At 39.5% G+C, this 17037-nt stretch overlaps 1 protein-coding gene across 1 annotated transcript in view; it reads left to right on the top strand.

Moving 5' to 3' along the window:
• Positions 1–17037, top strand: part of SUCLG2 (succinate-CoA ligase GDP-forming subunit beta) — a 283370-nt gene that overhangs the window by 64923 nt on the left and 201410 nt on the right. The window contains exon 2 of the mRNA XM_040246535.1: positions 6236–6377. Within this exon, the coding sequence (XP_040102469.1) occupies positions 6236–6377 (142 nt within the window). The remainder of the gene's footprint in view (positions 1–6235; positions 6378–17037) is intronic.

Raw genomic sequence — 17037 nt, 5'->3', positions numbered from 1 at the left:
TGACTTCCTCTCAGTGTTTTTGAGTAAATTGATTTTCGTTCCACAAATAATAAATTTTTTTGTCTGTTTTAAATTTAAATTAGGTTAAGTCTTTCTTTGATCACCATGTTCCTGGTCTGCCCCCCTCAGATTCACTGGCATTTCAAGTTTGGTGAACTTCTTCTGGCCCTTTTCTTACATACCTACTTATTCATATGTTTATCCTTGAAAGATACAGAATATTTCTTTGTGTGTAGACACGTGTGTCTGAAATATATATGTTATTCTACTTGGCCATTTTCTTCTAGTAACATGTGTTGGAGAACAGTCAGTGTTAGGCCTCCATAGTTATGAGGCTAGACTAGTCAATGAGAAAGTTATTCTCGCGATCTAGATGGTCAACACATCAAAGGTTTATTTCTTGTTCATGCAAATGTGTGACTCTTAGGCAGGGGTCCTCCACGTAGTAACTCAGTGAGCCATGCTGTTTCAAACCCTCAGACTCCGCTGTCTCCACATGTGGCTACCAAGTCCTTGTAGCCATCAGAAAAGAGCCCTGAGGGGTTGCACATGGTTGCTGCAGAGTTTTGGCACAGTAGGTACAAGAGAACTGAGAATGGAGGGAGCACATGGATACCAGTGGTAGTGTGTTGCCACAGGAGCTTTCAGTGCTTTGTATAGCTTGAATATATTGTGGTTTAATCAACTAGTCTCCTATTTGATGAGCATTTAGATCACTTTCAACTAAACTCTTTATCATGTACACCACTACACAGAAGAGCCTTGTATGTATCTCAGGTACACATGTGAGTATTCTGGTAGTTTAAGCGCTCAAGAAGTAGACGTCCCAGTTCAGAGAATGTGGGTGTTTTGGTTACTGCCATCGGTGCTGTCAAGATTGTTTTTGGAGTTGGTCACTCTGGTGTTTGATCACCAATGACATTATCAGACCTTCATTGTTTTGCCCCATCAAATGGCATCTTTGTTACTTTTGGCAAAATGGCTTCTCCTTTTTGTTGTAGGTTGTATTTTCCTGGTTAGTAGTGAGTTTTCTGCTCTTTCTCGGTGTCTGTTGTGCTGCCTTCTTGAGTGAAGCAGGACCATGGACGGTCAGGCTGAAGAAAGACAGGGCGTGTGGAGAGCCCATGGGCAGATGTGGCTCGTGTGTTCTCTCTTTGGCGATGGGGGGTGCCCAGTTCAGTGACATTTCTTTCTATACCCCCTTTATTGTGTTTTTTTCCTCCCATGGTATTATTTCAGTAGTCTCTACACTTCTAATTTTAAAACCATGGGGAAAGATGCTTTCTTGGTCATGTCATTTTTTTTTTTTCCTTCTGTGTAGCTGTCTAATTTTGTGCTTTGAGTTTTCTCATGAATTTTTGCCTGCTTAGTCATTGGCTTTTTATCTCTTGGTTTTCTTTGTCCTTTCCCTCATTTTTCATTCTTTTTCTTCTGCCTCTACTCCCTTATTCCCATAGGCCCTTAAATCTTTATGTGGTGCTTTTCTTTTAAGTTGTATTTTCCTCTTCTCCTCCAAGCTTAGAAATGCTTGCTTTGTCAAAGAAATGCAGAAGGGAAGGGAGCAACAGAAATCCTGAAGGAAACCAAACCCAGGTGCCCACCCACCTCAGCTGTTTTGAGAATATGATGCTGTCCCTGATGTGGTCACTTTGCCAAAATCTGTATGAAAGAAGGAAAGAACACTGAAATTAGTCCCTTTCACAGTAGGGTCTCTGGGCACATTACTTTCTATCTTTAGGTCTCAAGTTTTTGAATACAAAATGAGGAGGCTGGATCTCAGTAACGCTTCTCTAGTGGCTCAACAGTGAGGAATCCACTTGCCAATGCAGGAGTCACAGGTTCGATCCCTCAGTTGGAAAGATCCACTGGAGAAAGAAATGGCAACCCAGTCTAGCATTCTTGCCTTTTAAATTCCATGGACAAAGGAGACTATTGGGCTGCAGTCCATGGGGTTGCAGAGTTGGACACGACTGAGTGCGCACACAGACACAGTTGCAAAGAGCACAGGAAGTGATTTGAAGGCAAACAGGCAAATTTGAAGGCAAGCAGGCAGAAACAACTAAAAGGCACGGGGTCACATGATCTTTAAACTCTCTTCTGTTAACATTCCAAAGTTCATAGATTCCTTCGGAGATTCTTCTTCAGTGAAGATACTAGTATAGGGTTTTAATAGGTCATTCCTCTTAGGAGACAAAACAAACTACTTACACCATTTTAGAGTCTTAGGTCAGCATCCACTCATACCTTCTCTTCCCTTACTGCCAAAACCTGGAGCAGGTACATTTTTCCTTACATGCACTGTGCCAGCATTTCATGAGGATCTTATTTCTGGTAGATTGTTGGCCTTTTGAAGACAGGAATATGATCCTGCTTTTACCAGTCTCAGTCTTCATTACCAAGAGGCTTCTGGGAATGTGGGGCCAGAATATAGTCACAGGGCATCAACAGTATTATATAGTCAGCCAGTACCGTTGATCAGAGAAGCTTTGCTGTGTTATAGACATCTGTGATGTTGGGGCAGTGGTCAACCCTGCAGCCTGGGTTTCCTAACTGGTAAGATAGAGTTGACTCATTGGAAAAGACTCTGATGCTGTGAGGGATTGGGGCAGGAGGAGAAGGGGACGACTGAGGATGAGATGGCTGGATGGCATCACTGACTTGATGGACGTGAGTCTGAGTGAACTCCGGGAATTGGTGATGGACAGGGAGGCCTGGCGTGCTGCGATTTATGGGGTCGCAAAGAGTCGGACACGACTGAGCAACTGAACTGAACTGAACTGAACTGAAGATGGTTTTTATTAGGACGGGTTCGGTGCTATAGATGGGCTAAGTTCTTCAGCAACAGCAAATAGCTAAATGTCAATGGCTAAAAGTCCACAAAGGTTTATTTTTCACTGCACATTCATTGTGATCCACCTGGGGATGGTCAGTCCTTTCTCTAACCCCTAGCTCATAGATCATCTGCCATCTCGAATACTGACAATCTCCAGGTCATGAGAGAGAGCCTGGACGGGTAGCGGATTGACAATCAGACGCTGAACCTGATGTGTCATGTACCAGTATGTACTCAGGCGTTATTACCTGGAACTAGTTGCATGGCCTCACCTAACTTCAGCTAAGGCAAGGAAGTGCCTGGTAGGAGGACAGTTTGGAATATTTGTTAGTTAGCATTAATGGTAAGTACAGAGATAGATAATAATACTTGACTTTTCATGATTTTTTTGGCCGTTAGATAATATGAATACTTATAATGCCTAAACCATAGAACATGCTCAGTCAATAATAGGTGGAACCATTATTATTATTATTGTTATTATTTAGCAGTTGATTACATTTCCAGCATTCTTTACAACATCTTTCTACTTAGAAAGTGTTTCTCTTCTTTTTTCTTCTCATGAAAATGCTAAAGTAGACTCAACTTGTTTGTCTCTAGACATATCACAGATTCTTAACTAATGAAGTTGAGTTAATGAAGTTTTAGAGCAAGACAGGGGCCCTAGTTTAGAGCTGACAGATACAGGTCATTATTCTGTAAGATGATCACTTTGTGAAGTGATGGCTTGAGTATCAGCAGTGGCTTCAGAACTTTGTTCACTGTGTTGGTTTTCAATTTAAGAGCCACAGACTCTAAACAGCTTTTCATTTTGAGTCAATGCAGAAACCGTCAATATGTATTATATGTCTATGAAGCTGGTCTCTGGATCAATTGCAATTAGTTTGCAGCAGATTGCATTAACATATCTAAAATTAATACAGCGAATGTTCTGATGAAAAGAAATTGACCACAACCACACTATGGCTGTTTTTAGTCTCTCTCAAACTTTTTTTCCAACAGTATTTCTTTTCTTCTTTTGTTAATGGCTTTAAATTGGTATGTCAACTTAGACTTAATATATTGATCCTTCCCTAATTTGCCTTTTAAAAGTGGTCCCAGAATATGGCACATTACTAATGTTCAATCATTTCTTTCTTTAGGGGACTTTTAATAAATGCCTTAAGCTTGAATTTTTTTTTTTGTCATGTTACATGAGGTGCTGTTAAGACTGCTAAGTCAATAAGTACATTAATTTTTGAATTGTGTTTTTCAAATTACTAATGTTTCATCAAGATTTAAAAATTCAGAAGTAAGATTAACAAATTATATATAATTAACAAATTATATACAGTAAATGTGAGCATTATGTCTAGTAGTTTATTTTTATCTTAGCATTTTCTGTTTCTAAAGAAGTAGTGCAGGCAACTTCAGTTTTAATAACATCATTACCAGTATTTATAAGGATGGAACAAAAAGACAGCTTGAGGCTTGATCATGTTGAAATGTGAATTTTTTACAAGTGTGTATAAATTATGATATGCTTATTTTAGATCTGAAGGAGTTTTACTTTTTTTAGAGCAAGTCAGTTTCTGGAAATGAAAATTATCTGTATCAGGGAACAAAAAGACAAAAGGCAAAATTTATTCATTTGGCTATCTTACTGGTATTTTTTAAAATTTCTTCTGTATGCCAAGCACCATCACATTCTTCATACAGATGCAAATAAATTGAAGACACACTCTGCCCTTGAGTAGAAGCCAGTCTTGCTATAAGGTTCTGGAGCCTTTTTGGAATGCCTCCCATCCAAAAGAGCTTCAAGAGTGCATTGTAGCTCGGAGATGCCAGAAGAACATGCTGTTTTAAGGACACATTAGAGGTCTTGAAAGCTACTGGCTCCACGTGGTAAAGCCCTGTGGATCTCAGTTTATGGTCTGTGTGATGTTGCTCAGTCACTCACCGAGGCCCTTGCCTGGAGTTTCTAGGAAGTGTTTCAGGTGATCTTCCACCACCAGTCTAGTGATCCAGTTGTGTGACTGATTTTTTGGTTGGCTTGTGTTATTAATGGCATTGTTATCTTAACCTCCTGTGAACAGTGGTTCCTTTGTATCATAGCCATGGATACATGGATATGGATACATGGATATTTCATTTCATGGATAGAAATGAAACTAAGTGTGTTTATTTTTTCTTTTCTTTTAAAAACAAGGCTTATGAATTTAATGGGCTTCCCTGATAGCTCAGTTGGTAAAGAATCCGCCTGCAACGCAGGAGACCCCGGTTCAATTCCAGGATAGGGAAGATCCACTGGAGAAGGGATAGGCTACCCATGCCAGTGTTCTTAGGTTTCCCTTGTGGCTCAGTTGGTAAAGAATCTGCCTGCAGTGTGGGAGACCTGGGTTCTTTCTCTGGTTTGGGAAGATCCCTTGGAGAAGGGAAAGGCTACCCACTCCAGTATTCTGGCCTGGAGAATCCCAAGGACTGTATAGCCCATGGGGTTGCAAAGAGTCGGACACTACTGAGTGACTTCAACTTTGACTTCACTTTTGTGAATTTAATAGATAATGTTATTGATCTTATTGGATAGAATGAGAAGAGTTTTTTCATGTCATTCTATCCTTTGATCCTTTTCTTTCAGTACAAATGAAAGCTTACTGATCAACGCATAACGGAAGACAACTTTCACATGATTCTTAAGCAGTTACTTTAATATACAAATTGCAGTTTTTAGGAATTAGTAACTTAATTAATGGTGACTATTTCAGGTTACTGTACTCAACTTTGGTGAGTTGGAGATAATCTCGTTAAACACATAATGGAATCCATTAAAAACCACAATAAAGAAATGGATTAGTCTGTGGCCCATTGACCTCAAAGAGTTAAAACAAATTTCCTGAGTTACCTTAATGTTTAATGATGTATATAGTTATTTAAATAATGCTATGAACTTTGTTTGGAATGGAGACAGGGAAAAGCATATGCTGTACCACAGAGTCCTTAACAGTTTTAAAGGTAATTTTTTAATAAAGTCCTTATAGACACCCAGGCAGCTGCAGAACTAGTGCAGCAGTCCCATGTCCTCTTCACCCAGTGTCCCCTCGTGTTGACTTTCACATAGTTCATGTGAGAGTCAATATCAAAATTAGGAAATTGGCCTTGACTGAGCTATGACTGAAGCCCCCTATTAACTAAATTTAGACCTTATTCATTTGGGTGTATGTGCAGTTGTCCTTAACTGTTTTGATTAGAAAAACAATTAAGCATGGAGAATTCATTATATATATATAAAAATATATTTCTTTGCCTCTAAGATTTCTGTTGCTAACTGATGTTTAAGGGTACCTATAAGACTGGCCCTACTGGTTGACTGTGACTTTTCTTTCTGTTTTAAGTCTTCTTATCTCTCTTCCCCAATTTCTCTAGGTGGTTCAATTAACATCCAGAAGGTGGCTGAACCTGCAGGAATACCAGAGTAAGAAATTAATGTCTGACAACGGAGTGAAAGTTCAAAGATTCTTTGTTGCTGACACTGCCAGTGAAGCTCTGGAGGCTGCTAAGAGACTAAGTAAGCTAATTCATAATGGGTGAAAAATGCTTGGCCAAATTAGTGAATTCACAGGTAGTGGTTTCCCACTAGTTAAATTTCTCAGTTGCAGGTTATAGTAACAGTGACAGGTACAGTGGAGAACTTTGAGTTGTAAGGGCAAAATACCCAGTTAAGAAAGCTTTATTCTTTTACATGAGACAGAAGCATATGTGGTTCCACTCTATAGTAATTTTTCCATGTTTCTCAGCTACCATTTCACCTAGTTCTCTTATCTATGGTTTAGTGGCTGTGAGAAAATTGGTTGAAGGGTATAAAGTGTCAAAGAGAAGCCTATTGCAGGGTGAGTCAAGAAAGACAGTTGGCATCCTTCATTTAAACCTCTGAGAACATGGGGAAAGTTCCCTCTGAGTGAACGGAGGAGAGAAAGGGAAGAATCTGCATTTCGAAATCCTGCTGACTTTGGTTCAGTGTTCTGCCCTTTGATTTATCAGCTCTATAACTTTGCGTAAATACTTTTTCTTTCCTGTGCCTCTTTTTGTTAGTCTGTAAATCAAGGCTAATATGTTTACCTCCCAAAGCTATTTAGAGCCTTTAAGGGAGCCTTCAAGGGAGACTGCATGGAGCTTCTCTGGTGTCTGAGTGGTAAAGAATCCACCTGCCAGTGCAGGAGGCACAGGAGAAGTGGGTTTGGTACCTGGATTGGGAAGATGCCGTGGAGTAGGAAATGGCAATTCATTCCAGTATTCTTGCCTGGGAGATCCCATAGACAGAGGAGCCTGGCAGGATACAGTCCGTGGGGTAGCACAAAAGTTGGACACGACTTACCAGCTAAACAACAACAATAAGGGAGACTGCACACTAGTACATGGTAGAAAATCTAGTTCGTTTCCCTAGTCATGGATTGAGAAATGAGGACTCAGACTTTGATGTTTTTCAGTGAACATTCCTTTAGTGCCATGTAGACTCTCTTGTTGTTGGTCTGGATAAGCACCATCCATTAGAAATGTGAGCCACACAAATATTGTTAAATTTTCTAAGTCACCTTAGTAAAGGTAAAAATAAATAGGTGAAACAAATTTTAATAATATATTTTATTTACTCCAGTATATCCAAAATACTATCATTTCAAAATTTAATTAATACAAAACAGTTTTCAAGCGGTTATTTTATATTCTTTTCTTGTACTCAGTTCAGTTCAGTTCAGTCACTCAGTCATGTCCGACTCTTTGTAACCCCATGAAGCACAGCACCCCAGGCCTCCCGGTCCATCACTAACTCCCAGAGTCCACCCAAACCCATGTCCACCAAGTTGGTGATGCCATCCAACCATCTCATCCTCTGTCATCCCCTTCTCCTCCTGCCCTCAATCTTTCCCAGCATCAGGGTCTTTTCAAATGAGTCAACTCTTCACATCAGGTGGCCAAAATATTAGAGTTTCAGCTTCAACATCTATCCTTCCAATGAACACCAAGGACTGATCTTTAGGATGGACTGGTTGGATCTCCTGATGCAGTCCAAAGGACCCTCAAGAGTCTTCTCCAACACTACAGTTCAAAAGCATCAATTCTTTGGCACTCAGCCTTCTTCACAGTCCAGCTCTCACATCCATCCATACATGACCACTGGAAAAACCGTAGCCTTGACTAGATGGACCTTTGTTGACAAAGTAATGTCTCTGCTTTTTAATATGCTGTCTAGGTTGGTCATAACTTTTCTTCCAAGGAGTAGGCGTCTTTTAATTTCATGGCTGCAGTCACCATCTGCAGTGATTTTGGAGCCCCCCAAGATAAAGTCAGCCACTATTTCCACTGTTTCCCCATCTGTTTGCCATGAAGTGATGGGACCGGATGCCATGATCTTAGTTTTATGAATGTTAAGCTTTAAGCCTTTTTTCACTGTCCTCTTTGAGTTTCATCAAGAGGCTCTTTAGTTCTTCTTCACTTTCTGCCATAAGGGTGGTGTCATCTGCATATCTGAGGTTATTGATATTTCTCCTGACAGTATTGATTCCAGCTTGTGTTTCTTCCAGCCCAGCATTTCTCATGATGTACTCTGCATAGAAGTTAAATAAGCAGGGTGACAATATACAGCCTTGACATACTCCTTTTCCTATCTGGAACCAGTCTGTTGTTCCATGTCCAGTTCTAACTGTTGCTTCCTGACATATAGGTTTCTCAAGAGGCAGGTCAGGTGGTCTGGTATTCCCATCTCTTTCAGAATTTTCCACATTTTATTGTGATCCACACAGTCAAAGGCTTTGGCATAGTCAATGAAGTAGAAATAGATATTGCTAATGCTCACAAATCTGATTTGTATATTACATCTCCAGAACATCTCATTTCACATTGACCACATTTCAGGTGCTTGAAAGACACATGTTGTGGCTACCCTGTTTTACAGTACAAATCTGGACACTAGAAAGATGTGTCTGTGCATTCTTTGGTTGCAATCTTGGAGAGCGTTGTTTCCCATTAAAGAATAAAGAATAGAGCATCTGCTCACTGGCATTGCCCAGGCAGCTGTAGCAGAGTTTGAGAGTACAAAACAGAGGCAGGCTCTGTATTTCAATTTTTCAATTTTCTTTGCTCTTTTAAGAGTAAGAAGTGAGGTACTTCAGCTAGTACTTGTTGTTTTACCTCCCTTTTAGAGTTCACCCAGATGCTTAAATGCAGCTCCTTTATTATGTTAATTGGAATATATATGTATTCTTTCTTTCAACAAATATTTATTGTCACCCACATGTTGTAGGCACAGTGGATGCAGCTGTGGAGGATGAGCGAGCCCCCTTTCTCCTTTGAAGTTGCATTCTAGAAAGAAATGGATTTGTACTTTTCAGATGCTAAATGTAGAAACTGAGAGCAGTTTATATTTTAAGAAACGAAAATTGGTTTTATTTTCAAGAACTATCAAAATTGGTTTTTATGGTGGAAAAACATTAGACCTACACCTGGATGAGAGTGCCTCAGTGAACTGTGGTAATAGAGTCAGTAAAGTTAGTATTGCAACATCTTTACGTGAAAGGGTCATTTTTGTTTTATACTCCTGTGGTTTGGGGATTGGATAATGAGAGCAAGAAATGTAAAGTTCAGGTTGGTCTTTGCTCTTCATTTCCCCCATTATTTCCTCAAATGTGCTGACTCACTCGTAGTCCAGGTTGAAGAATCTTTCTTAAGGGAATTCGAGAAGCCAGCTGATTATTTCCCACCCCTTTAAGTGGAGAACAGATAAGAGGACTTATCTTTCAGATTTTCATAGAGATGTGGAGTTAACTAATTGGCTTCTTAGCCATGGATTTGTTTTATAAGCATTTATTTAGCCACCACTTTGTGGTTGGGGCTTATATACTGTGTCAGACAGGATTTTTGCTCTGGAGGAATTAAGGTGATTTCCAATGCTAAGGGAGGGAAAGAAATGAACAGTGAAGCAAGCTTAAATAAAAGAAAACTAAAATTCAGAAATGAATATCACCTTTTAAAGAAGGCATTGTGGTACTTGAAGAGTGGTTTTTAAAGAAAATGAAAGTGAATTGAGAATGATATGGCTGTATGTGTGCCTTGCCAGTGCATACCCATGATAATTCTTAGATGAGGTGGCCACAGGAAGGCCTTCCTGTGATCTGCTTAGAGCTAAAAGGGAATTTAGAGAACTAACAGAGCACCTCATTTGCTGCACGAATGAGTAATCCTCCTCTTACTCAGTGAGTAGTTTTGGTGGAAGGAAGAGCTCTGATTTTTGTTGTTTAATAGATACTTTTGATCAGAACAGTAATTTATAGTATTGGAGGAGGAGGTGGTACCAAGTCTAGTTGATAAAAATGAAAGAAGTTAATAGTGAATATGAAAGGAAGTATGCACATCACTGAGATAGTTTGGAGAGAGCAAAACAAGAAGAATATGGCAAAATTCCGTAGTATTTATGTTCTTATCAGTGTAAATTGATAAGCATCAACAGCACAATTGAGAGGTTCACCAAATAAATTTGAAGTTAAAGCTGGATCACACATATATGTTCGCAATTGTCCTGAAAATGGGACCTCTGCCTTATAATTATAGTATTTTAGTGGGGAAAAATTATGTAGAAGAATAACGTGTGTAACATGCAATACGTGCCTGAAAATGGGACCTCTGCCTTATAGTATTTTAATGGGGAAAAATTATATAGAAGAATGATGTGTGTAACATGCAATAAACACTCTATAAGATATTACTGTTGCCATCACAGGTGACAGCAGAGGCATGTAATTCTAAACGGTTCACTACTGTCATGAGGTAAGGTCACAGACAAATCAGAGACCTATGATAATGAGTATTTTGTTGATTGTATGTTCAGAGAGTTCATATTATAGTTTGCAAAGTTTGTAAGTGACTGAAATGTATTAGCTTAACTTTCTGCTTTATTGATACTTGGATATGTTTTGAAATAAAATGACATTTTGTAATATATTAGTATTTTGAAGACAAATATTAATATTAGCCATGTCTGTGATTTCCATTGTAATCTCTTTGTGGATCAGCTCACAGATCTCTTTGTGTTTAAACTCACACTACTGGTTTTCTGTTTGCCATCCACTTATGGTGGTCTCCTCCTTTCCTGGCCCACATGGAGCTTGTCATCTCTTGGTTGCTCTGAACCCATTCTCCCACTTAGCTCTTTCTACTTACCCAGCTGAGATACCCCTGTGTCATCTTAAATGCTTCTCATGTCTGTCATATTCATGCCTTTGCCAAAGCCTGCTATTTTTAGCACAGTATTGTTATTTTGCTAAAGCAACTAAACAGGTAGGAAAAGGTTAAAAACAGCTAATGATTGACAAAGATGGGATTTTTACCCAGGCAGATTAGATTTAATCTCCTCCTCAAACATTTTTGCTCTTTGCTAACTTGATGATGTTGTTCTTAGGAGATTTTAATAGATGGATCAGCATTTTTAAGATAGGAAATGCATACTAATAAAATTAGAAGATTGAATTAAAACTAGATGTGGCAGGTCCTAAGACAATTTATAGAAACTCTGTAATCTTCAGATATTTTCTTAATGATTCATTTTGTTGTATCTATTTGGGAAATAGAACTTTTTGCTGTGTAGTGATGGAAATCTTGTTAATTTGAACATTTGTTTCAAATGGGTAATACAAACCTTTCGTTTCTGAAACAATTAATAACGATAAGATATTGAGTGAGACCCTCATTTTCTTGCACAGAAAATGGACTTGTGTCTGATTAAGAGAGTAAATTTGGTTTAGGGATGTAAGTTTTTAATATATGGATAATATTCAATTCTGCAGCATTTTTTATGAGCTACCTTTTGTAATCACGCTTTCAGGAAGGAATTGTTTCCCTTGCATGTAATTTTCTCAGGAGACTTACTCATTATACAAATTTCTCCTGTATGGATTGTATTTAATGTATACAATCAGCAAATAGTTACAGAATACCTACAGTGTGCATGACTAATTTCTGTGTTGTCTTTCAGGTCACTTTAGAAATGAAGACATACATATCTCACATAACTCGAAACTCTTAAAGGCCTGTCTTAAAGGAGATGTTTATAAAAGAATAGATGAAACTTACTTCAGACCACCACTTGTTAGTTTTTGGAATCTCAACAGTTGTTGCCTTTTTTTTTTTTTTAATACTTTTATTTATTTGTTTGTTTTGTTTTTGGCTATGCTGTGTCTTTGTTGCTGTGCAGGCTTTTTCTCTAGTTGCGGCAAGTGGGGGCTTCTCTCTAGTTGCAGTGCGTGGGCTTCTCATTGTGCTGGCTTCTCTGGTTGCAGAGCACAGGCTGTAGGGCACATGGGCTTCAGTGGTTGCAGCTCACAGGCGTCAGAGCATGGGCTTAGTTGCTCCGCAGCCTGTGGGGTCTTCTCAGATCAGGGATAGAACCCACATCTCCTACGCTGGCAGATGACTTCTTTACCACTGAGCCACCAAAGAAGCTCTTCCCCCCACAGTTTATTAATTATTCATTTCATGTTGATATGAGACTCTTGATATTTGATTAAGCAGGAAGACTGTATTCTGCAAACTCACAGTTTTATTTTTTGCCAGGAAAGAAATTAAAATATGAATGGAGAAACTAATCTTTTCTGAGCTAATGACATGTATCCTAAAATGGAGATAAGGAGCTCTTATTGAACTCTGCTAGCTTTGATTTGCTTTCAGCTCCAATGTATTTCCATTTGTCAATATGATAACTTATTCTTTTCCTTTTATATAATCACATCCTAAAGCCTGGTGAATTACTTGTACCATTAAGGTATTGTATTTTATATAAAAAGGGAACTGCTGTCCATTGACTACACATTGACATGTACTGTTTATCCTGTAGGCAGTTAAATACATCGTAAGCCTCTTTGTTGCTTTGTCATATCTGATTATGTGGTGAGGATCTCACACAAAGATCTTAAACAACCTTTGTGTTAAGATGGTGGTCATTATGCTGTTATAATGACAGGTGAGGATAACACTGGATGCTCTGTAGTAAATCTTTCTACCACTGTATCAGCTGTCCACTATTTTGAATCTGCAGTCAAGAATATAATTGCAAGGGTGATGGCAAATACAGGCCATTAGAGGTTAAAGCAGTGTCTGTTTTCTGGGAATCATGGTGGTGAGTCATCCAGACAGAGGTGTTTATGGTAGGTTCTGAGGCATAGTGAATGTTCAATAAATATTATTGTTGCTCACAAAATTTTCCTTTGCCCATGTTTACTTAGAAATGCTCCCTAAAGGAGCATCTGAATTGATAATAAAAACTGTCCCTGACTGTGTTTATTAAGACTATGTTTATCCCATTCAACAAAGTAGAGCCTTTAGTAATATTTCCTACTATATATATTGTGTAAAGAGATTCCCCCACTTTTATAAGCTGTTCTTTTCTATTTTTCCAAAGATTGTACATATAAACGGCCTTGTCTGGTCATCTCCTTAGAATTCCTCTTTGCTAGAATATCTTTTCCTAGTTATCTTGTGCTGCTCAGTGAATAAAAGCAGCAGGAGACCCATCGAGCGAAGGGTAAGATCAGGACAGGTTGTGGGCAGGCAGAGTTTATGGGAGTGGACATGAAGCTTCCTGTCACCTTCCTTAGAGAAACAAATGAAAACAGAGCTTTGAAAGTCAGTGCCTCAACTTGATTTTTGTCTGTGTAATAAGGTAAGGATTAATTCTCACATTTTAACCAATAAAAATAATATTGGTGGGATTTAACCTTTGGCCTCTTGCCATGTTCCCGGTATCATGGTGAGCATTTTGCAAGTGCAATATCATGTCCTCAATTAAACCAAAGGGAAGGCTTTCCTTTAGGAACTGGTTCCAGATATTACTGGATCCTGTGTGTCAGTGATTGTGTATCCATGATGACCAACAATTTCATCCAGTCTTTTCAGTGTGTTTTTAATGGAGTTACTTATTAATTTGTTTTTTAAAGCTACCTCATTGTGAATGAACAAAGAAGTTATGTGCATTATCTCATTTTGCATGTCTTTCCTATGAATAATTTGTGCCTGGGGTCTTTGACTCACCCCAGGGTATGTTATGAATTCTAAATGTCCAGAGGGTACTTTGTAGGGGGTTGTAAATGTAGAAAAGCTTTGCCTAGGGTACATTAGCATAAAAGCTAGCTTCTTCTTGTCCATATATCTGGACATACTGATCTTTTAAAAGAAACCTTAAACATAAACAAAATCACTGCAGTGGAGACTGCAGCCATGAAATTAAAAGACACTTGATACTTGAGAAAACAGCTATGACAAACCTAGACGGCGTATTAAAAAGCAGAGATATCACTGCCTTCATTGGCAGTGGGAAGATCAAAGGAGATCAAACCAGTCAATCCTGAAAGAAATCGACCCTGAATATTCATTGGAAGGACTGATGCTGAAGCTGAAGCTCCAATACTTTGGCCACCTGATGCGAACAACTAACTTGTTGGAAAAGACCTGATGCTGGGAAAGATGGAAGGCAGGAGGAGAAGGGGACAAGAGGATTAGATGGTTGGCTGGCATCATCGACTCAATGGACATGAGTTTGAGTAAACTCACGGAGATAGTGAAGGACAGGGAAGCCTGGTATACTGCAGTGCATGGGGTTGCAAAGAGTCAGCATGACTTAGCGACTGAACTGAACTGAAACATAAACAGATAAATCTCTTCTGATTATCAAAGGAATATTTTGATTTTGAAACTATGAAAAAGCACAAAGACCTATAGTCTCATTACCCAGAGAGAACCTGCTTTCAGTTCAGTTCAGTCGTTCAGTCGTGTCAGACTCTTTGCGACCCCATGAATCGCAGCATGCCAGGCCTCCCTGTCCATCACCATCTCCCAGAGTTCACTCAAACTCACGTCCATCAAGTCGGTGATGCCATCTCATCCTATGTTGTCCCCTTTTCCTCCTGCTCCCAGTCCCTCCCAGCATCAAAGTCTTCTCCAGTGAGTCAATTCTTCTCATGAGGTGGCCAAAGTACTGGAGTTTCAGCTTTAGCATCATTCCTTCCAAAGAAATCCCAGGGCTGATCTCCTTCAGAATGGACTGGTTGGATCTCCTTGCAGTCCAAGGGACTCTCAAGAGTCTTCTCCAACACCACAGTTCAAAAGCATCAATTCTTTGGCGCTCATCTTTCTTCACAGTCCAACTCTCGCATCCATACATGACCACTGGAAAAATCATAGCCTTGACTAGACGGACCTTTGTTGGCAAAGGAATGCCTCTGCTTTTTAATATGCTGTCTAGGTTGGTCATAACTTTTCTTCCAAGGAGTAAGTGTCTTTTAATTTCATGGCTGCAATCACCATCTGCAGTGATTTTGGAACCCAGAAAAATAAAGTCTGACACTGTTTCCACTGTTTCCCCATCTATTTCCCATGAAGTGATGGGACCAGATGCCATGGTCTTTGTTTTCTGAATGTTGAGCTTTAAGCCAACTTTTTCACTCTCCTCTTTCACTTTCGTCAAGAGGTTTTTTAGTTCCTCTTCACTTTCTGCCATAAGGGTGGTGTCATCTGCACATCTGAGGTTATTGATATTTCTCCCAGCAATCTTGATTCCAGCTTGTGTTTCTTCCAGTCCAGCGTTTCTCATGATGTACTCTGCGTAGAAGTTAAATAAGCAGGGTGACAATAGACAGCGTTGACATACTCCTTTTCCTATTTGGAACCAGGCTGTTGTTCCATGTCCAGTTCTAACTGTTGCTTCCTGACCTGCATACAGGTTTCTCAAGAGGCAGGTCAGGTGGTCTGGTATTCCCATCTCTTTCAGAGTTTTCCACAGTTTATTGTGATCCACACAGTCAAAGGCTTTGGGATAGCCAATAAAGCAGAATAAATTGTTTTTTTGGAACTCTCTTGCTTTTTTGATGATCCAGCGGATGGTGGCAATTTGATCTCTGGTTCCTCTGCCTTTTCTAAAACCAGCTTGAACATCTGGAAGGTCACGGTTCACATATTGCTGAAGCCTGGCTTGGAGAATTTTGAGCATTACTTTACATGCATGTGAGATGAGTGCAGTTGTGCAGTAGTTTGAGGATTCTTTGGCATTGCCTTTCTTTGGGATTGGAATGAAAACAGAACTTTTCCAGTCCTGTGGCCACTGCTGAGTTTTCCAAATTTGCTGGCATATTGAGTGCAGCACTTTCACAGCATCATCTTTCAGGAATTGAAATAGCTCAACTGGAATTCGTCACTTCCCCTAGCTTTGTTCGTAATGATGCTTTCTAAGGCCCACTTGACTTCACATTCCAGGATGTCTGGTTCTAGGTGAACCTGCTTTGATATCAACTTATTTCCGTCCATTTTTCTTCTGCATTCATTGAGTCAGCAACATTAGTTTCTGTGCACAAATTTACATAAATATAATTGACAGAGTATGTTTTTAACTCTAGGAAAACACTATGCATATAGTTTTGTGTCCTGCATTTAAAAGTCCACATAATAACATAAGCATGACCTAAATATTAAATAATGTTTTTCATAAATATTATTGTGATAGTTATAATCCCTAGATTGACTGTTTCCTATTGTTACTTACTTAGATTGTTTTTTCTATGTTTGCATGTTAGGTAGGGAATGCTAATTTATAACTGCCCAATTCTTGATAGATTAACATAGTAAGGAGTTTTTAGTCACATATGGGTTCAGTATGGTGTTCCTGCTCCTCCTGCTGTTAAGTTGCTTCAGTCCTGTCCAACTCTGTGTCACCTGATAGATGGCAGCCCACCAGGCTACCCCCTGTCCCTGGGATTCTCCAGGCAAGAACCCTGGAGTGGGTTGCCATTTCCTTCTTCAGTGCATGAAAGTGAAAAGTGAAAGTGAAGTCGCTCAGTCATGTCTGACTCTTAGCAACTCCACGGACTGCAGCCTACCAGGCTCCTCCATCCATGGGATTTTCCAGGCAAGAGTACTGGAGTGGGGTGCCATCGCCTTCTCCAATGGTGTTCCTGGTTTGCCTCTAATTGGTGACTCACAGATTCAGACTCGTCCATCATCTCACTCTGGCCTCTTCAACACATGTCTCTCAAAGACGACCTGAGGATTGTGTCTGTTCCTGCCATGTAAGAGAGAAAAAGAGCTAGGAGTGTTATGTGTGGAGATTGCACGGAGTGTATCACATTCAATTGCTGAAATTCATCAGATGGTCACAGTGAACTGCAGGTGAGGCTGGGAAATATAGTCCCAATGTG

This window comes from Oryx dammah, unplaced genomic scaffold (genome assembly GCF_014754425.2).
Source record: "Oryx dammah isolate SB20612 unplaced genomic scaffold, SCBI_Odam_1.1 HiC_scaffold_9, whole genome shotgun sequence".
NCBI lineage: Eukaryota > Metazoa > Chordata > Mammalia > Artiodactyla > Bovidae > Oryx > Oryx dammah.
The sequence above is the reverse complement of the archived record's forward strand: the minus strand, read 5'-3'. Positions and strand labels throughout refer to the sequence as shown.